The sequence below is a fragment of the Leiobunum rupestre genome, chromosome 1, assembly GCF_980474605.1.
Source record: "Leiobunum rupestre chromosome 1, qqLeiRupe1.1.hap1, whole genome shotgun sequence".
NCBI classification, from domain to species: Eukaryota; Metazoa; Arthropoda; class Arachnida; order Opiliones; family Sclerosomatidae; genus Leiobunum; species Leiobunum rupestre.
Window position 1 is genome coordinate 5,323,844 of NC_143384.1, and position 18,341 is coordinate 5,342,184.

The window sequence follows — 18,341 nt, forward strand, 5'->3', positions numbered from 1 at the left end:
TTTGGGACGAGAGAGAAAGGTGAGTTTTAAAATATTTTGCGAGGGAAAAGGGGTCTTCGGTAATAATGGCATGAGCAAAAGGGAGAGGGGTCCCTAACTGGAGGGTTTGGGATGAGAGAGAAAGGCGAGTATTTAAATTATTTTTGCGAGGGAAAAAGGCTACTCTGGTAATTTTGGAATGGGGAAAAAGGGTAGGGGAGCCTTACTGGGGGTTTGGGACTAGAGAGAAAGGAAATTTTTAAATTATTTTGCGAGGGAAAAGGGTACCCCGGTAATTGTGCCATAGGGAAAAGGGGGAGGGGTGCCTTTCTGGGGGGGATTGGGACAAGAGAGAAAGGCGAGTATTTAAGTTATTTTTGCGAGGGAAAAAGGGTACCCCGTTAATTTTGGCATGGTGAAAAGGGGAAAGGGTTCCTTACTGGGGGGTTTTAGTTGAGAGAGAAAGGGAATTTTTAAATTATTTTGCGAGGGAAAAGGGTACCCCGGTAATTCTGGCATGGGGATAAGGGGGGGGATGCCTTACGATAGATATAGGCGAGCTTTTAATTTATTTTTTTCCTGAGAAAAAGTGTTCCACGGTATTTCCGGCATGGGAAATATGTTAAGGGGTGCCTTACTGGGGGGTTTGGGATGAGATTGAAAGGCGAGTTTTAATGATATTTTTGCAACGGAAAAAGGGTACCACGGTAATTCTGGCATGGGGAAAAGATGGAGAGGTGCCTTACTGTGGGGTTTGGGACGAGAGGAAAAGAAGAGTTTTTAAGTAATTTTTGAGGGAAAGGGTTACCCGTGTAGTTCTGGCATGGGGAAAAGGGGAGGGGTGCCTTACATGGGGGTTTTAGACGAGAGAAAAGGAGATTTGTTAAGTTATATTAGTGATTGCAAAAGGGTACCACGGTAATTTTGCCAAGAGGAAAAGGGGGAGGGAAACTTTACTGGGGCGTTTATGACGAGAAAAAAGCCAAATTTTTTAAGCTATTTTTGCGAGGGAAAAGGGTTACAACGGTAATTCTGGCATGGTGATAATGGGGAGGGGTGCCTTAGTGGGGGTATGGGACGAGTAAAAAATCAAAATTTTAAAGCTATTTTTGCGAGGGGAAAAGGTTACCCCGGTGATTCTGGCACGGGGAAAAGATGGAGGGGTGCGATACTGGATGGTTTGGGACGAGATTGAAAGGCGAGTTTTAATGATATTTTAGCGAGGGAAAAAGGGTACCACGTCAATTCTGGCATGGGGAAAAGGGGAGGGGTGCCTTACCAGGATGTTTGTGACGAGAGAGAAAGGCGTATTATTAATTTAATTTTCTGCGAGGGAAAAAGGGTATTCCGGTAATTCTAGTATGGGGAAAAGGGGATAGGTGCCTTATTGGGGGGTTTGGTACGAGAGAAAAGTCCTTTTTTTAGGGAAAAAGGTAACCCCGGTAATTTTGGCATGGGGAAAAGATGAAGTGGTTCCTGACTGAGGGTTTTGGGATGAGATTAAAAGGCGAGTTTGAATGATATTTTTGCGACGGAAAAGGGTAAAACGGTAATTCTGGCAAAGGGAAAAGGGGGAGGGGTGCCTTACTGGGGGTTTGGGACGAGAGATATAGGCAAGAATTTAAATTATTTTTTCGAGAGAAAAAGTGTTCCACGGTAATTCTGGCATGGGGAAAAGGGGGAGGGGTGTCTTAGTTGGGGTATGGGATGAGAGAGAAAGGAGAGTTTTAATTTAGTTTTGCGAGGGAAAAAGGGTACCACGGTAATTCTGGTATGCGTAAAAGGGGGAGGAGTGCCTTAGTTGGGGTATGGGATGAGAGAGAAAGGCGAGTTTTAATAATATTTTTGCGACGGAAAAAGGATACCGTGGTAATTCTGGCATGGGGAAAAGGGGGAGGTTTGCCTTACTGGGGGTTTGGGACGATAGATATAGGCGAGCTTTTAATTTATTTTTTTTCAGAGAAAAAGTGTTCCACTGTAATTCTGGCATGGGAAATATGTGGAGGGGTGCCTTACTGGGGGGTTTGGGATGAGATTGAAAGGCGAGTTTTAATGATATTTTTGGGACGGAAAAAGGGTACCACGGTAATTCTGGCATTGGGAAAAGATGGAGGGGTGCCTTACTGGGGGTTTGGGACGAGAGATATAGGCGATATTTAAATTTATTTTTTCGAGAGAAAAAGTGTTCCACGGAAAATCTGACATGGGGAAAAGAGGGAGGGGTGCCTTAGTGGGGGTACCAGACGAGAGAGAAAGGAGAGTTTTTAATTTATTTTTGCGAGGGAAAAAGGGTACCCCGTTAATTCTTGCATGGGTAAAAGGGAGAGGTGCCTTACTGGGGGGTTTGGACGAGAGATATAGGCGAGATTTTTAATTATTTTTTCGAGGGAAAAAGTGTTCCACGGTAATTCTGGCACGGGGAAAAGGGGGAGGGGTCCCTTACTGGGGGTTTGGGACGAGAGAGTAAGGCAGGTTTTTTAGTTAATTTTTGCGAGGGATAAAGGCTACCCTGGAAACTCTGGCATGGGGGAAAGGGGGAAAGTTGCCTTACTGTTGGGTTTTGGACGAGAGAGAAATTCGAGTTTTTAAAATATGTTTGCAAGGGAAAAAGGGTACCCTGGTTATTCTGGCAGCTACTTGAACATAAGAGGTATCACACCAAGGAAGGGATGCCAGATTTTTAACCGAAAACCCGCCAGAATTAAACTTATTAAATTCCAAAATAAACACGAATCATTATTATAGTGTTTCTTATTCTTCTGATTTTTAAAATGTACTACATTATACCCTAAATCTGTTCTTTTATATCAAAATAAATTCAGCACAAATTTGAGATGAATTAGGTAAAATTTAGAGATAGCTCAAAGATCTTCAAATTTCCTTATATCCTTGCATTCAAAATCTGTGAAATTTTACACTCCTAAAACAGTTGGGTCGAAATCGACCCAAAATGGGTTATTTATGTAACCCAACGCTGGGTCAGTATTTTCCCTACCCCTTTTTGGGTTATTTTAATTTTCACCCAGAAATGGTTAAAACCTCCAACCCAAAGTTGGGTTACTACGTTTAGACCCAAAGTTGTGTTGCAAGAATAACCCAAATTTGGTTGTTATTTGTAACCCAAAACTGTGTTATTAACCGAAACAACCCAATTTGTGTTACTATAACAACTCATTTGGGTTACAATAATAACCCAAAACTGTGTTAAAAAACAAAAAACCCAATTTGAGTCACAATAATAGCCCAATTTGGGTTACCATAATGTCACAATTTGAGTTTGTTTTATTCCAAACATCCCATTTCGGGTTACAATATTAACCCAACTAAGGCTCGTTTTTAACCCAAAGAACCCATTTTTGGTTACAACAATAACCCCATTTGGGCTCTTTTTTTGGTTATTGTGTATTATCATTTTTGATAATGTTAACAATACCATCTATCAAATTCCACAATCTAGCCGTACTTGCTAAATTGAATAGTTTACTAAAACACGATCTGCTTGTGTAATTGTGCATAGGTCTATTTATTTGTGTTATTACTTTTTTGTTATTCAGGATTCAACCAATATAACTTAGCCTAAACTAGATAAAATACTATACTTGTGGCTTGTCAAATAACCCTTTGAAAAAAGAACCATTCAAGCAAGGCTTAACTATCCTTACTAGTTGGGATAGTTTATACTGTACTGAAACGGCGAATAAGATTGGACTTTTACCCTAAATATTTATAATAGAGCTGCTGTACAATATACTTATTAAATTAACAATCCTTACCCTATAATTAAAAATATTATAATCAGCACTCGGACTGTCAGACTGCCGCCGCTGCTTTTACGCCAAAAATATGCCATTTACGGAATTTGAGCAACTTTATGACGTCATAATTAATTTTCGCGTGAATTTCATAACCCAGTTTTGGGTTGAAAGATAATGTAACCCAAAAACAGTTAATAACAACCCAGAATGGGTTTAAAACATAAACATATTTTAGGTTAGACCTTATGACCCAGTTATTCGACCCGGAACAAATTTAAAAAAACAATAACCCAAAACTAGTCACTTTGGACTATTTTTGGGTTAAAATTGAAACAACCCAAAATATTTGACCCAAGTGTTTTAATAGTGTATTAATATTAATATTTTTGGTATAATTACGGGGTTAAGGCTGCATGACTTTGCCAATTTAATTTTAGGAGAGGTAGCTATAAATTACTCGAAGAACACTATAAATTAAAAGTTACAGTATTCTATTAAATCATAGGATATAGGGAATTTTGGGGATTCTTGAGTTACCTGTTAATTTTATCTACTTCAATTCAACTCAAATTGGTCCTGAATTACATTTTGATACAATGGAACAGATTTAAGTGTTAATACTTCAACATTTTAAATATGATAAAAATAATTATCACCCGAGAATATTTCAATCTGTTTTTATTTGTAGGGGGGGGGTGCATATGTTCAAAATTAAAATCTTTTTAGGCGTCGATGTGGGTTCAAATAAAAAGGTCTGCGACTACATTTGCCCAGGTCGTCATTGAGCCCTTGTAAGGTATTTTCATGGGCCCTACACGGGCCTTTCGGAAGTGGCTTGGATCCTTGCCACCAAATAAACTGGCGTGGCGTAAACCAGATCATTCATCCATCCCCACAAGAAAAAGTCCATCGGATTTAGGTCGGGTGACCTCGGAGGCCATAAGACTGGACCTCCTAGCATGCACAAGATTCGACGCTGTCGTCTTTGTGTAAGAGTTGAAGGTAGAAACATGGAACATTTATTGTAACTTGTACAAAATACACATTTTTCGACTTTGTTTTTCAGTGTTTATTTACTCATGTCACATCTCTTATTTGCTCATTTTTTATTTATCGCAATTCCCACGAATTCGCAAATTCATCATACCCTTGAAATAGCATTGCATTCATGTTCACTAGCCAACTTGTTTTCGAGGCGTTAATTTTTGCAAACAAGGCGCCGCGGGTACCGAGGGTTACTAACCAGGGTGTATATAAACCGTGTGGATTTTTGAAATCACATTTATCGGTAACAGATAACATTGCCTTGATAAAAATGTAGCTTAATCCATTGAACAAGTGGAAAATAGTTTTTGGTATTTACATTTCGTCTACGAATCCATCAAATGTTGGTAACTGTTTTTCTTTCATTATTCTTTTCGGACAGACAATCTTAGGAAATGCATTCAATGTTAACTCTAGCACTATTCTGGTTTCAAAATTATGTAGTACCAAATGGTCGGCTTGTTTATTTCAAGCCTCGAAATCTTAACGTAGCGTATGAACACTGTTAACAAATTTCATTGATATTATTTTAAGGGTATAATTAGTTGGGATCTATCCAGTCAAAGACTGAACATGTTTTAGAATTTAAAGGCACACTGTCTAGTGTCCAGGTACTTGGCCCCGAGAACCAGCTTCGTAAAAACCGAAATGCTTTTACGAAATACTAGTTCCAGGGCATATTTTTTCCCTTTTTTTTTGTTTGCCCAGAAGAAAGTAAGAATAGTTATACCGCGTATGTAAAGGTTTACTTTGGTTCTAGTGCATTGGCTCGCGACGGTGGTACCAACCTGGACTGAAAAAAGTGAACTAATTTTTCATTTTATTATAAATATACCCTTGACAGTGTGTTTTTAAAGACATTTTATCGAAATTTTTAATACCAGTCACAACAGAGTTTCAACACGCATAATAAATAAAACCAAAGTTACTTACAACTCTAGTACCAAAGGGTAATATATAAAACCAAGAGTTACATGTACAGTCCCGGACATAAGTTTCTGGCCGTTTTCATTTGGCCGCCATTTTGATTCTGTTTGACGTAGAGCGTCGTTGGAGATCTTGTTTGAATACTTACGCTCACGAAATTAGTATCAACATAATTTTATTTTGATATGTCTTACAGGGAAAAAGAAAAATCAAAATTAGTAAAACCCCAAATTAAGCGTTTAGTTAGTTACAATTAGGCCCATTAGACGCACAATGTCACGCAGAATCCGAATCTGTCTTTGAAATTTAAATCGGTTCAATATTGCCAAAGTTATAAATAAAATAACAACGGTTTAAAACTGGAAAATTAAGCCTAATCGAAATATTAAGTCAAACAGATCAACTGAAGTGGGAAGCAGGCGTTAAAGCGGGGGAAACAATTGAGTTCAAGACCACTTGATTTTGCCCTTCACCTTAAGTTGTTAGCGTTAAAAAAAAACACTAAATAGGACAGTGACCAGAATTAAATAATTGCAAATTTTATATCAATCATCACAAACAATGACATATTTAGAAAAATTGTCTCAGAGTAATTTTGAAATTTTTCAGATTAGCACTTTACGACACTTAATAATAAGTCCAATAACCACATTTGTCTACATCCTCTCGCATATAGTAGAGCTTCACCAACAAGGTTATTCTAATCGTTGGACTTGGAACTAGAACCGTCGGTACGGACTGTCAGGAGAGCCTTGGTTAGGAATAATATGAACGGTAGAATTGCCTGTCAGAAAGAGAAGTTAACGGCAGCAAACCGTCAAGGAAGGCTTGAATTTGCTACGTCTCACCTAGACTGGTCTCTCGAACAATGGCAACGTGTCGTCTTTACTGACGAAAAAACGTTCGTTGTGGGGCATAACGGCCGGGTAAGCGGTGGTGCTCAATTATTTGAACAAAACTCTAATATCTCCATGTAATGTTTTCCCTGAACTTTAAGATCTGGGTTCGAAGGCCAGGTGGTACCCGATACAACGAACCATACATAACGGAAGTGCAACGCAGCGGACGATTTTCGGTTCAAGTATGGTTCTGGCTTTCAGCGGAGATTTCTTGTTGCTTGGTCAACATAGAGGGACGAAATACTGCTCGTCGGTACGTTGAGCTCTTAGAAAACGATTGCTTCCCAAGCGTAATGGAAAGGTTTCTAGACGGGAATTTTGATTTTATGCAAGACCGAGCGCCAATCCATACGGCGAGACTAACCGCTAAAGCATTGGAAAGGCTTCGCACTCATTACGGCTTCGGGGTAAGTTTCGTAATTAAACTTCGACCAACGTGCAAACATTCGGAGAGGAAAGGTGATGAACTTGGACTAGTCAAGTTAATTCGAATAGCAATATATTTCGTATTTTAAATACAGTTATTGTTTCAAACAACTTATATTTTGTTCTTCTATTTAGATTATGAATTGGCCTGCCAAAGGTTGCGACATGAACCCTATAGGAAATGGTTCGTATTATCGATCACACAAACGTTCGAAATGTTCAAGGCCTTTTGGAGGCCGTACAAAATGCGTGGCGCGACCTAAAGCTCAACGAGGAACTTTTTCAGGCCTATCACGTATCTATGCCCAATAGAGTGCGAGAAGTTGTTGAAAAACGAGGCTATTGGACTCACTATTAAGTGTCGTTAAGTGGTATTCTGGGCAAACTGTCAAAATACCTCTGAAACTATTTGTAAAAACAATATGTCATTGTTTATGATGACTCAAATAAAATTTTCAAGAATTAATTCTGGTCATAATACTACTTAACGCTAACAACTCAAGGTGAAGGGCAAAATCCAGTGGTCTTGAGCGTAATTGTTTTTAACGCTTTAACACCTTCTTCCGACTAATCGAATGGACTGGACTAATCCAATTTTATAACCTTTTCGATCTCACTCAATGTTCAAGAGTCCTAAAAATAATCATGTTCAAATTAATAAATAATATTAAAATTTATGGCCTTTAAAGATAATTAAAAAAATATATGAAAATTATTTCGAAGATGCGGGCTAGGGCCCGCTATGTTAGCCTTGCCCTCGGGGGGCCCTGGGTGATAGTGCACTTGGCACATACCTTAAAGGGAATATAACTTCTGGTATTTTAGTCTCCTTCTGACAAGGGTTTCGCTGTTAGCCGCGCCCTCCTATGGCTTTAGAGGTTTCGGCGCTGCTTAGTGGTTTACTGGAAAGGTATTCCAAAAAATTGTGGGTATCTTTAATTCAAATCGCGTTGGAGGTTATATTCCTATTAATACGGCCCTGGCGAAAAGTTCAACCCCTTCTGAAGGCGGTACGAAATGCGTGGCACGATCTGAAATTCACATCCTTTGACAGGCAAATTCGTAATCTAAATAGAAGAACGAAAAATACGTTGTTTGAAACCATAACACTATTTAAAACATAAGAAATGTATCGCTGTTCGAACGGACTTCACTGGTCCAATTTCATCACCTTTCCAGTGGCGTCACCAGACCCTATATGAGGATACGTATAAAAATCTTCTTCACGAAGCGAAAAAGCTAGCGGAGGATCTCGATATCGAGGTGGATTTCGAATCGGAGATAGTTCCTGTGGCAACAGCAAGTTCTTTAACGAGGGGTTGACCAAAGCGGAAAAAAACTTTACCCAAGTCGATGAGTAGTTTTGTGATAACGGAACTAACTGGACAACGGACGGAGGAATCAAACCAAACTTTAAGAATTGGAATCTACTACGCTTCATTGGATAGAATAATAAATGAAATGGAACGGAGATTTATTGGTGGACAAAACGCTGAAGTTTTGGAAGGAATAAGCGCGATGACGCCTTCTCTTTTGAGCCAAGACTCGCCAGAGTGGGGTGGCGGAGTGGTTAGCACTTTCGCCTCGCAGCAAGAGGAGCCGGGTTCGATCCCAGCTTGTGGCACTGGGTGAAAACTCGGAACAACTCCTTCTGCGTTGAGTTTGCAAGTTCTCTCCCCACTAATTTAAGGGGTTTTCCCCCGAGTTCTTCGGTTTCCCCTTCCATAAAAACTTGTCTAGGTTAACGGTAATAGTTAGTGTAGGGAGCTGTTGGCTCGATCGCGTGGCATGCAGGGCTTGCCACCACCCTCCTACGCATTGTAACCCGGCCACCTGAATTAAAGGCTTCAAAAGTCGCATGATGACTTAGGCCTAAGGTGGTGCCTTGGGTATTAGCCTAGCTGATTATTATTATTATTAAAGATTTTTGTCTAACGAAAGACTCCGCGGATTCTGTGCACATTACAATATGGAAGTTCCCGAGGCTGAGATATTAGTTGCCAAGAACTATTTGAGAAAACTAGAAGAAAATGCTCTACCAGGTTCTATATTAGATCTTCTGAACACGCTACCGAAAAATCTTTTTCCCGATCTTTGTTGAATGTTACAAATTTCTCTATCACTTCCCGTGACATCTGTTGTCTGTGAACGCTCATTTTCACTTTTGAAACGGGTTAAAAGTTACTTAAGAAACATTATGGGTCAAGTTCAACTTTCATCTTTAGCTCGCATAGCAATCGAAAAAGAGGAATCTTGTAATATTTGCATCGACTGCGTAATTGACGAATTCGCATCCGAGCACTCTAGACGGGTTAAATTCCTCCACTCACAAATTTCTCACTCTCATAAAAAAATTCTATTGACGATGGACGAAGTGCAAACATCTAAATATAATTTAAACTAATTGATGTACAAAATGTATATTTTAATAAAAAAATAAAATTGTTTTTCATTTAAATGTAAATCATTTCACATAAAAATCGTGAGTAGTTGAAGAAGTTTATCACCACCTGTCACCGCATATAATCATTTAAGGAATAAAGGATTTGGATATTATAACTACGTTGGCCCAGAATGCTCCCCCCCCCCCAAAATTGAAACCCTGGCGACGCCACTGCACCTTTCCGATCTCGCCGAATGTTCGCGCGTTGCTCAAACTTTTTTTCTAGATTCTAAGAAATTTAACCTGCTGCCGGAATGAGTGCGAGAGCGGAAAGGTGATGAATTTGGACCAGACAAGTCAATTCGAACAGCGATACATTTCGGATTGTTAGTTTTTAATACAGTTCTGGTATCGAACAACTTATTTTTCGTTCTTTATTTAGATTATAAATTGGCCTGTCAAACATTGTGATTTGAACCCCATGAAAACCTGTAGGCGGAAATGGGTCTTCATATCGATTACTCAAACGTACGAAATGCAGAGCTTGATAAACACTGTTGAAGGCTCTGTGCAAAAATTTGGGACCCAAAAATTTATTAAAATTAGGGGCACTAAAATAATGTTAAAAATAGTTGTAATTATTTGTATTGATAAATTTAGGGGCCCTAACGTAATGGCATTTAAGGACCGTGATAATAAAATTAAAATTTGGGTCCTTAAAATAATATTAAAATTGGGGTCCTTAAATAAAAAGTTTAATTTGTGGGCCCTAAAATAACGTTGAAATTGTGGACCCCAAAAAAACGTTAAAATTAGGTGCCCGTAAAATATTGTTGAATTGGGGCCCAAAAAATAATGTTAAAATTAAGGGGTCCCAAAAATTATATTGTTAAAATTAATGGCCCTAAAATAAAAATATTATATTTATAGGGGCCCTGTAAATAATGTTTCAAAAATAAGAGAATACAAAATATTTCGAAGATGCGGGCTGGTGCCCTGACGAAATGTTCAACGCCTTCTGGAAATGCGTGGCGCGACCTGAAGCTCAACGAGGAATTTTTTCGGGCCTATCACGAATCGATGCCCAAGAGTATGCGAGAGGATGTAGACAAATGTGGTTATTGGACTTATTATTAAGTGTCGTAAAGTGCTAATCTGAAAAATTTCAAAATTACTCTGAGACCATTTTTCTAAATATGTCATTGTTTGTGATGATTGATATAAAATTTGCAATTATTTAATTCTGGTCACTGTCCTATTTAGTGTTTTTATTTTAACGCTAACAACTTAAGGTGAAGGGCAAAATCAAGTGGTCTTGATCTCAATTGTTTCCCCCGCTTTAACGCCTGCTTCCCACTTCAGTTGATCTGTTTGACTTAATATTTCGATTAGGCTTAATTTTCCAGTTTTAAACCGTTGTTATTTTATTTATAACTTTGGCAATATTAAACCGATTTAAATTTCAAAGACAGATTCGGATTCTGGGTGACATTGTGCGTCTAATGGGCCTAATTGTAACTAACTAAACGCTTAATTTGGTAAAGTCAAATCGGTGGGGTTTTACTAATTTTGATTTTTCTTTTTCCCTGTAAGATATATCAAAATAAAATTATGTTGATACTAATTTCGTGAGCGTAAGTATTCAAACCAGACCTCCAACGACGGTCTACGTCAAAAAGAATCAAAATGGCGGCCAAATGAAAACGGCCAGAAACTTATGTCCGGGACTGTACATCACTTCATAGAAAATCTTTTTTTAATTTATTTTTAAGCCATGTTTATATAAAGTAACGTGGCCTTCTTGTTGAAATGGAGCTACTACTTCACAGCTTTAACTTTGGTAATATTATGAGCGCGCGCTTAGGGCGAGAGAAACCTCGGATTATTGCGCGCGCGTGCAAACCGCGTGTGTCAAAACTACTCTAATGAAGCTTTGATATCGTGACGTAAGAGCAACATAAAAACAAGTTCGGCAAGCGTAGCTGACTTTATAGAAAGACCTATTCACGTTCAATGAGAATGTCTGCGGTAACTGGTTGGAATTGTTGACAAAATATTATCTTGCTTCTTATCTCTACTATCATTGTTAGATAAAGGGGCAAGATTCACTGCTCCCCTGCAATAGCAGGCTATCCCTAAATTGAGATAAAATTGCCCATTATTTAAAAACGGAGAGGCTTATATTGCATCAATATTTTCAAAATTGTACCTATTTAAATAATTTAGTTTCCCTACGAACTGTTAAATGCTGTCATTTTACAGCGCCAACGACACCGAACACGTCAACAGTGGAAAAAAACAGCCTTATTTCATTTTCGAGTCCGTGACGGTTTTTCTACACTTCCCCGTACTTAATAAAATAAATCTACTTACCTGGCTATCTTTAAATATGATGAGCTGCATTTCAGCGTGAGGGGTTCTGTTCAAAGCGGTTTCGGCTTTACTCAGTTCGATTTTTTGGGCGTGAGCGGAGTTTCGGTAAGACTCCAATTGTTTCTTCTCTTTAACGCTGAGTCTGTCGACACGAGATTCGAGTTCGTTCGCTTTCATTTCGAAAAAATTAATTTTTTCTTTAATTGCGGCGGAATTTTCCAATACAGCTCCAATTTCAGGGGACACGTTTATAGAAACTGGGTCGGGAGCTACTTTGTAGAGTTCCCTACCAACAAAATCGGCATTCTTTAAAGAAAATAATTACTGTAAGTCTACGATAGAAATGTTACTAAGATAGCCACCACCTCAGAGCTCGTATCGAGAGGTATATCTTTTCCGAAATCTGGGCTCCCATCAGATTCCCAGGGGCGTAGCCTTGAGCGGAGACTCCCATCAGATCTCCAGGGGCGTAGCCTTGATTGGAGGCTCCCAACAGGTTCCCAAGTACTAGCCTTAAGTGGAGGTTCCCATCAGGTCTCCAGGTGCTAGCCCTGAGCGGGGCCCCAATAAGATCCCCAGGGACGTAGCCTTGAGCGGGGCTACAATAAGTTCCCCAGGGACCTAGCCTTGAGCTGAGGATCATCTCCTTAGCTCGGAGATATAAAAATCAAGTTCTAAGTAGGCGAAACGAAACTATGCGTTCGAATTTGGTATGAATCACCAGATTTCCAACCCTACCGTGCAAAAATGTTTCTTTGGATTACCAATTTGGTTTTGGAGAATTCAACACTTCAGTAATTCGATCTGCGTATAGGTCGGCGTAACAAATAAATTAACAGCCAAAATTCCGATTAATGTTAAAAAATATAATTAACCGTTTATTTCTGGATATTATCCATGGATAAAAACGATTTAATATGAAAAAAGCCAATAATAACGTAATAGAACGTAAGAACGATGTCTCGGGGTATGTCCTGGTACTGTGATTCGGCCCGCCGTAGCTACGGGAACCGACGGTAATGCAAAGGCGGTAGCAGACTGGGACAGAAACTATAGGAAGGAGAAGTCAGACGTCATCGGAAATAAAACAAGCCAAAGGTTGCGTCACCTCAGAGAAGTATGACAGTCTATCATTCCAGGTTTCCTGCGTAGAAAGCCACACTCCCGAAGAAGCTGACTCTTACTACGATGAAGGAGGTAGAAGACGTTCCAGACAAAATCAAGTAGTTCTTTGATGCTGTCGATAAGTTGGCTGACATGGGGTTATAAATCAACGAATATCTTTTGGCCATCATGCTTTTGTATAGCCTACCAGTAACTTACGAAAATTTCCGATGCGCCATCGAATCCAAGGATACTCTAACTCAGGCTCTGAAGATAAAGATCCTGGAAGAATGAGATGCCCGAAGGTCCAAAAAAGAGGTTCGTGTCCAGAATGAAATGCTCGGCTGCAATCATCCTGAGAAAGGAAGTTATGCCTTCAAATATAAATGATACGGGTGCCACAAGGCTGGTCACAAAATTGCAAATTATCTTGAACAAAAGGATAATTCGGGAAACAGATCTGAGCACCGAGCGGAAGGTGGCAAGAGAAAAGACACTGCGAAAGTTCTTGCGGAAAGCTAAGAAGGAATCGCATGTCTGGTGAGTAGTAAAGAGAATTCCTGGAGTCTAGATAGTGGAGCCACATCACACATGTCCTCGAAGGAAGAAAAATTCAGAGGGTATGAAGAAATGAATAGGTTCCCGACGTTGGCAAGTAATGAGTCAACCGAAATAAAGGGTATCGGAGAGGTAAAGATGTGAGCAACGAATGGGGACGTCAAAAGTGTCCTGCTCTTAGAAAAAGCACATAACGTTCGAGACCTGCGAATAGACTTGATGTCAGTTTCAGAGATAACTAATAGAGGCGACGATGTTGTGTTGAAGACGACGCACGCCTTTTTTCAGAAGTCTACCGGGGAAGTCATGGCTGTTGCAGATCGGGTGGGAGATCTTTATTTCTTGAGGAAGCCCAAGGAGGAGGCACACACCGTTCAACCGAGAAGCAATCTGTAAAATTGGCACTTCCATCTGGACCATTTAAACGAAAACGTTTTAAAGGATATAGCAAGGATAGCACTAGTTTTTCACGTTGAGAAAGACGGAAGCCTGGAAAATTGCGAAATCTGTATAAAGTAAAAACAGCCGAAAAAACCGTTTCCAATTTCGGAAGGGAAATGTACTTTACAATTCCAGGACATCGTTAACTCCAACTTTTGCGGACCCATGCAGGTGAACTCACTAAGCGTAAATCGATATATCCTGGTCTTCACTGATGTCCTTTCGCGATGAAGCGAAGACTGTTTCCTAAAGTACAAGAATGAGACGTTGGAAGCCTTTCAAGCATTCAAGAGACGAGTCGAGCTGCAAACTGAAAGGAAGATTAAAACTCTTCAGACGGATAACGCTACTGAGTACTGAGAAAAACGGGATCACCAGGCGACTTATCATACCATACACTCCTGAACAGAATGGCGTGTCTGGGCAAAATAATAGGACCATGTTGAACATTTTTATACAGTCTAACCTCGCACCATCATTGGGCCAAAGCGATGTCTACAACCAACTACGTCCACAACAGATGTCCGCCCCGAAGTATCGGTGGATAAATACCTGTCCCGAAAGGGACTGGGAAGAAGCCTATACTCAAGTACCTGAGCATGTTCAGAGAAAGGGCTCTCGTATTGGACGAGAATACCAAGAAAGGGAAGTTTGTTCAGAGGTGTCAAAGACCTATAGACATTCGATTCTAAACGAAACGAGAAGATCATTTGGTGATGAAATGTAAAGTTCCTTGGGGAATTGGGTAGAAACGGCTTATATGAAGACTTTGCCAGTCCTTAGGTCCACTACTACCACGGAGAGCGAAGACAAATTGAAGCTTCGATTACCATTCCCTTTTCAACGTCGCAAGTTGAATAATAAATTCTACCAGACATATTCCTGAGATTCCAAAAGCGGAGAAGTTAAAGAAAGGCCCAGGAAGACCGAGTCTAATAATAACTGCCGCTTCGGGAAGACCCAAGAAAGCTTTCAGTATGGTACCTTTCATGAATTCAGAACTCGCGTCGATGAAAGAATTCTACTTTCATTACCAACAAGCTTGGGAGAGGGCAACAATGGAAGAATTACTGTCGCTCTTAAAGTTCAAAACCGAAAGTCCTTGGAAACCGGCTAGTCTTCCGAACGAAGTACTCATCCGAGCGTAAAAAACTCCATCTGGTCGCAAAACAATTTCCTTAACGTCTTGGCATCAATTACTAAGATACGTACGCTCCTGTGGTACGATCAAGGTCAATTAAGACTGATTATAGCCCTGGTAGTAGAGTAGTAGAATTTACAATATGGACGTTGTTACTGATCTCTAAGGCGAAATTGAGCAAGAAATTTACATGAACAGACCTTACGGGTTTGAAGAATCTCTGGAGAAATTATAACCGGAAACCTGGATAATGAAACTGTTATCGCTTCCTCGATGAACTGGATCAAGGAACTGGGAAAAACACGTACTCTTTTTAATACAGTCAAAACTACAGGCTTGTGGAAGGATTACGCTTAGTTATCAGCCTCTCCGAAAATCCCTTTACGGTCTTAAACAGTCCGGTTGGCAGTGGCTTAAGAGACTCCATTAAAGACTGGAGGAGGTTGGAATGAAACCACTCAGGAAGGACTCGTGCAGATACATTTCCAGAAGAGTCGATGACATCCTGATCATAGCAACTTACGTTGATGGCCTGATTCTAGCTTGTAACAACCTGAGCTGGTTAAATGAGGTCAAAAGCGAACTAGGAAGATGCTTTGAGATGAAAGACCTGGGCAGGATCCATTACTGTTTGGAAACGGAATTCCATCAAGATCTGGAGAAAAACAGCATTCACAGCAAAAATACGGGGAAGAAGTCGTGACTCGTTTCGGTATGCAGAACTCCAAGGCGGTTATCACACCGAAGGATGGAAAACACAAGCTACAGAATCTAGAGAACCAGTCCCCTAATGATATGAAGCGTTACCCTTATCAGTCATTGGTTGGATCCTTGGTGTACTTACGAGGAGACTACCCGAAACTAGGTGGGTATGTAGAGCTTATGGGAACATGAAATTTCACCAAGGGAAAAGTTGCAATGGGCATTAGTTTTGCCATGGCAACCGAAAATGTTTTTGACAACACAGTATGTATATTGTCCCATTGAAAATAACAATTGATCAATTTTTACATATTTTGATCAAATTGACCAAAATTCATAAAAATATCATAAAATTCATTTCATTGGTCAATTTTGATTTATTTTTTTTGGTTTTGAAATTTGAAATTTTTTTGGCAATTTTTCACAGGGGGTAATCCTTTAGAAGTGCTTAGATTCCCATGTTATTTTCAATGAGAAAATATACATACTGTGTTGTCAAAAACATTTTCAGTTGCCATGGCAAAACTAATGCCCATTGCAATTTTTCCCTTGGTGAAATTTCATGTTACCATAAGGTCTACATACCCACCTAGTTTCAACCAAATCGGTGATTATCACCTCGGGTAGTCTCCTCGTAAGTAGTGTCTACACGTCCAGATATTTCTGATTCGGTCAGAGTCCTGAGACAATTTAATACAAGCAACGATGAGAAAACGGGTCCTGCGCTATTTGAAGACGACTCTCAGCCATGGTCTAGAATTCAGAAAAACCGGATTGGAAATAGAAGGATTCGGTGATGCCAACTGGGGCGGTTGTATTAAAGACCAAAAATTGCATTCTGGATACATTTCTAAACTGGCTTTGCGCGAAAAGCAGCGCACCATCAAGTACCGAAACCGAGTGCATGTCTCTATCAGACGCGGCAAAATAAGCGATCTATCTGCGGTGTTTCCTGAGTGAACTACGTTTTCCAGTCGAGACGGTTGCGATGTACAACAACAATCAAGGGGCACATAAACTTCTGCGAAACCCTGTTTCCATGCCAGAACAAAGCAAATTGATATCCGGGACCATTTCACAGGATTCTTCAAGGAAAGGATTGGTCAACGTCCACTACATGCTAACTGAGGAAATTCCCGATGACGTTCTAGTGAAAGAATTATCTGGTCCGAAATTGGATCCTGTGTTGAAGCTCTCGGTATCCTGTCATCCACTTCCGGAGAAACAATACCTTAGATCTTAAAGGGGACTGTTGGAAATGACGTAATATCATATTTCACTGTTTATCTATCATGCTGTTATCCTAAGCCGAGTCCCATATATTTTTTGGAGTGCATTTAAAATCACCGTGTTTGTCTGTCCATCTGTTTGTCTTTCTGTATGCCTGTATGCCTGTATTCCTGTATGCCTGTCAACCTGTTGTATGCCTGTATACCTGTATTACTGTATGTCTTACTATCTGTTGTGCAATGCGAACGTATTCGCAGGGTCTTAGTCCAAAAACCGTGTTCGCAGTTTAAAGGTTATAAAAGGTTGCCAAAACCACTGTGTTACGGTGAGCGTTAATGGATAGATTTGGTGTTGGTTTGGATTTGTTTTTTTATTCTTAAAAACTTGTCTAGGTTAACGGTAATAGTTAGTGTAGGGAGCTGTTGGCTCGATCTCGTGGCATGCAGGGCTTGCCACCACCCTCCTACGCATTGTAACCCGGCCACCTGAATTAAGGGCTTCAAAAGTCGCATGATGACTTAGGCCTAAGGTGGTGCATTGGGTATTAGCCTAGCTGATTATTAATTATTAAAAACATTCACCGTTGCGACCGATTTGACTCAGTTAGCAATTTCGTTAATTTAAGGTTCACGTATAGTGTGTCAATGTTGAGTTTGTGTTGTGACGTTCGTTGGTGTTTCATTTGTGCGAATGTTGAGTTTGTGTTGTGACGTTGGTGAATGTTGTGTTTTGTATGTACGTGCGTTTTCTCTCCAACTCTGTCTTGTTAACGGTAGACGTCTTAACGTCCAGATGGCAGGATTTCCACCAAACGCTCACGGTATGTCTTATTATCAATTAACGATAGGATCGGGTGGGGTTCAAACCCGAGTCCTCCTGCGTAGCAGGCGGGCGTTCTGCCGAAGAACCATTACATTACATTTCAGTGAAAATTATACACTTAGCTTAAGCGTTTGAAATTATGCACAAGCGTATAAAAATAATTAGTTGTGGTTCTTATTTAAATAGAACGAGATTTCATGTTGAATTTAATTTATCAAATCGAAGGAATTCACATCTTGCGCCTTGTCTTAAAAAAAATGCGGAGATCGGGATTCGAATTCCACTGGTCATAGGTTTTTTCCACCGAGACCTTCGGTTTCCCCTTCGGACATAAACTTGCTGAGTTTAATGGTAATAGTAGGTGTAGAGAGCTGACGGCTAGCTAGCGCGTCATGAAGGGCTGGCCACACCCTCCTACGCTCTTTAACCGGCTACCGGTAAAAAGGCTTCACAAGTCGCAAGATGACTTAGGCCTGTGGTGGTGACTTGGGTCTGTGGTGGTGACTTGGGTCTTAGCTTAGCTGAGTATATTATTACTATTATTATTTTTACTATCG

General features: G+C 40.0%; 1 protein-coding gene across 1 annotated transcript in view; it reads right to left on the bottom strand.

Annotated features, from left to right (window-relative positions):
• LOC149960460 (uncharacterized) overlaps window positions 1-12,429 on the bottom strand; it is a 99,766-nt gene extending 87,337 nt beyond the window's left edge. The window contains exons 1-2 of the mRNA XM_090177810.1: window positions 12,152-12,429; window positions 11,787-12,072 (exon numbers count right to left, since the gene is read on the bottom strand). Of these exons, the coding sequence (XP_090033936.1) occupies window positions 11,787-12,072; window positions 12,152-12,429 (564 nt within the window). The remainder of the gene's footprint in view (window positions 1-11,786; window positions 12,073-12,151) is intronic.
• Window positions 12,430-18,341: the final 5,912 nt, after the last annotated feature.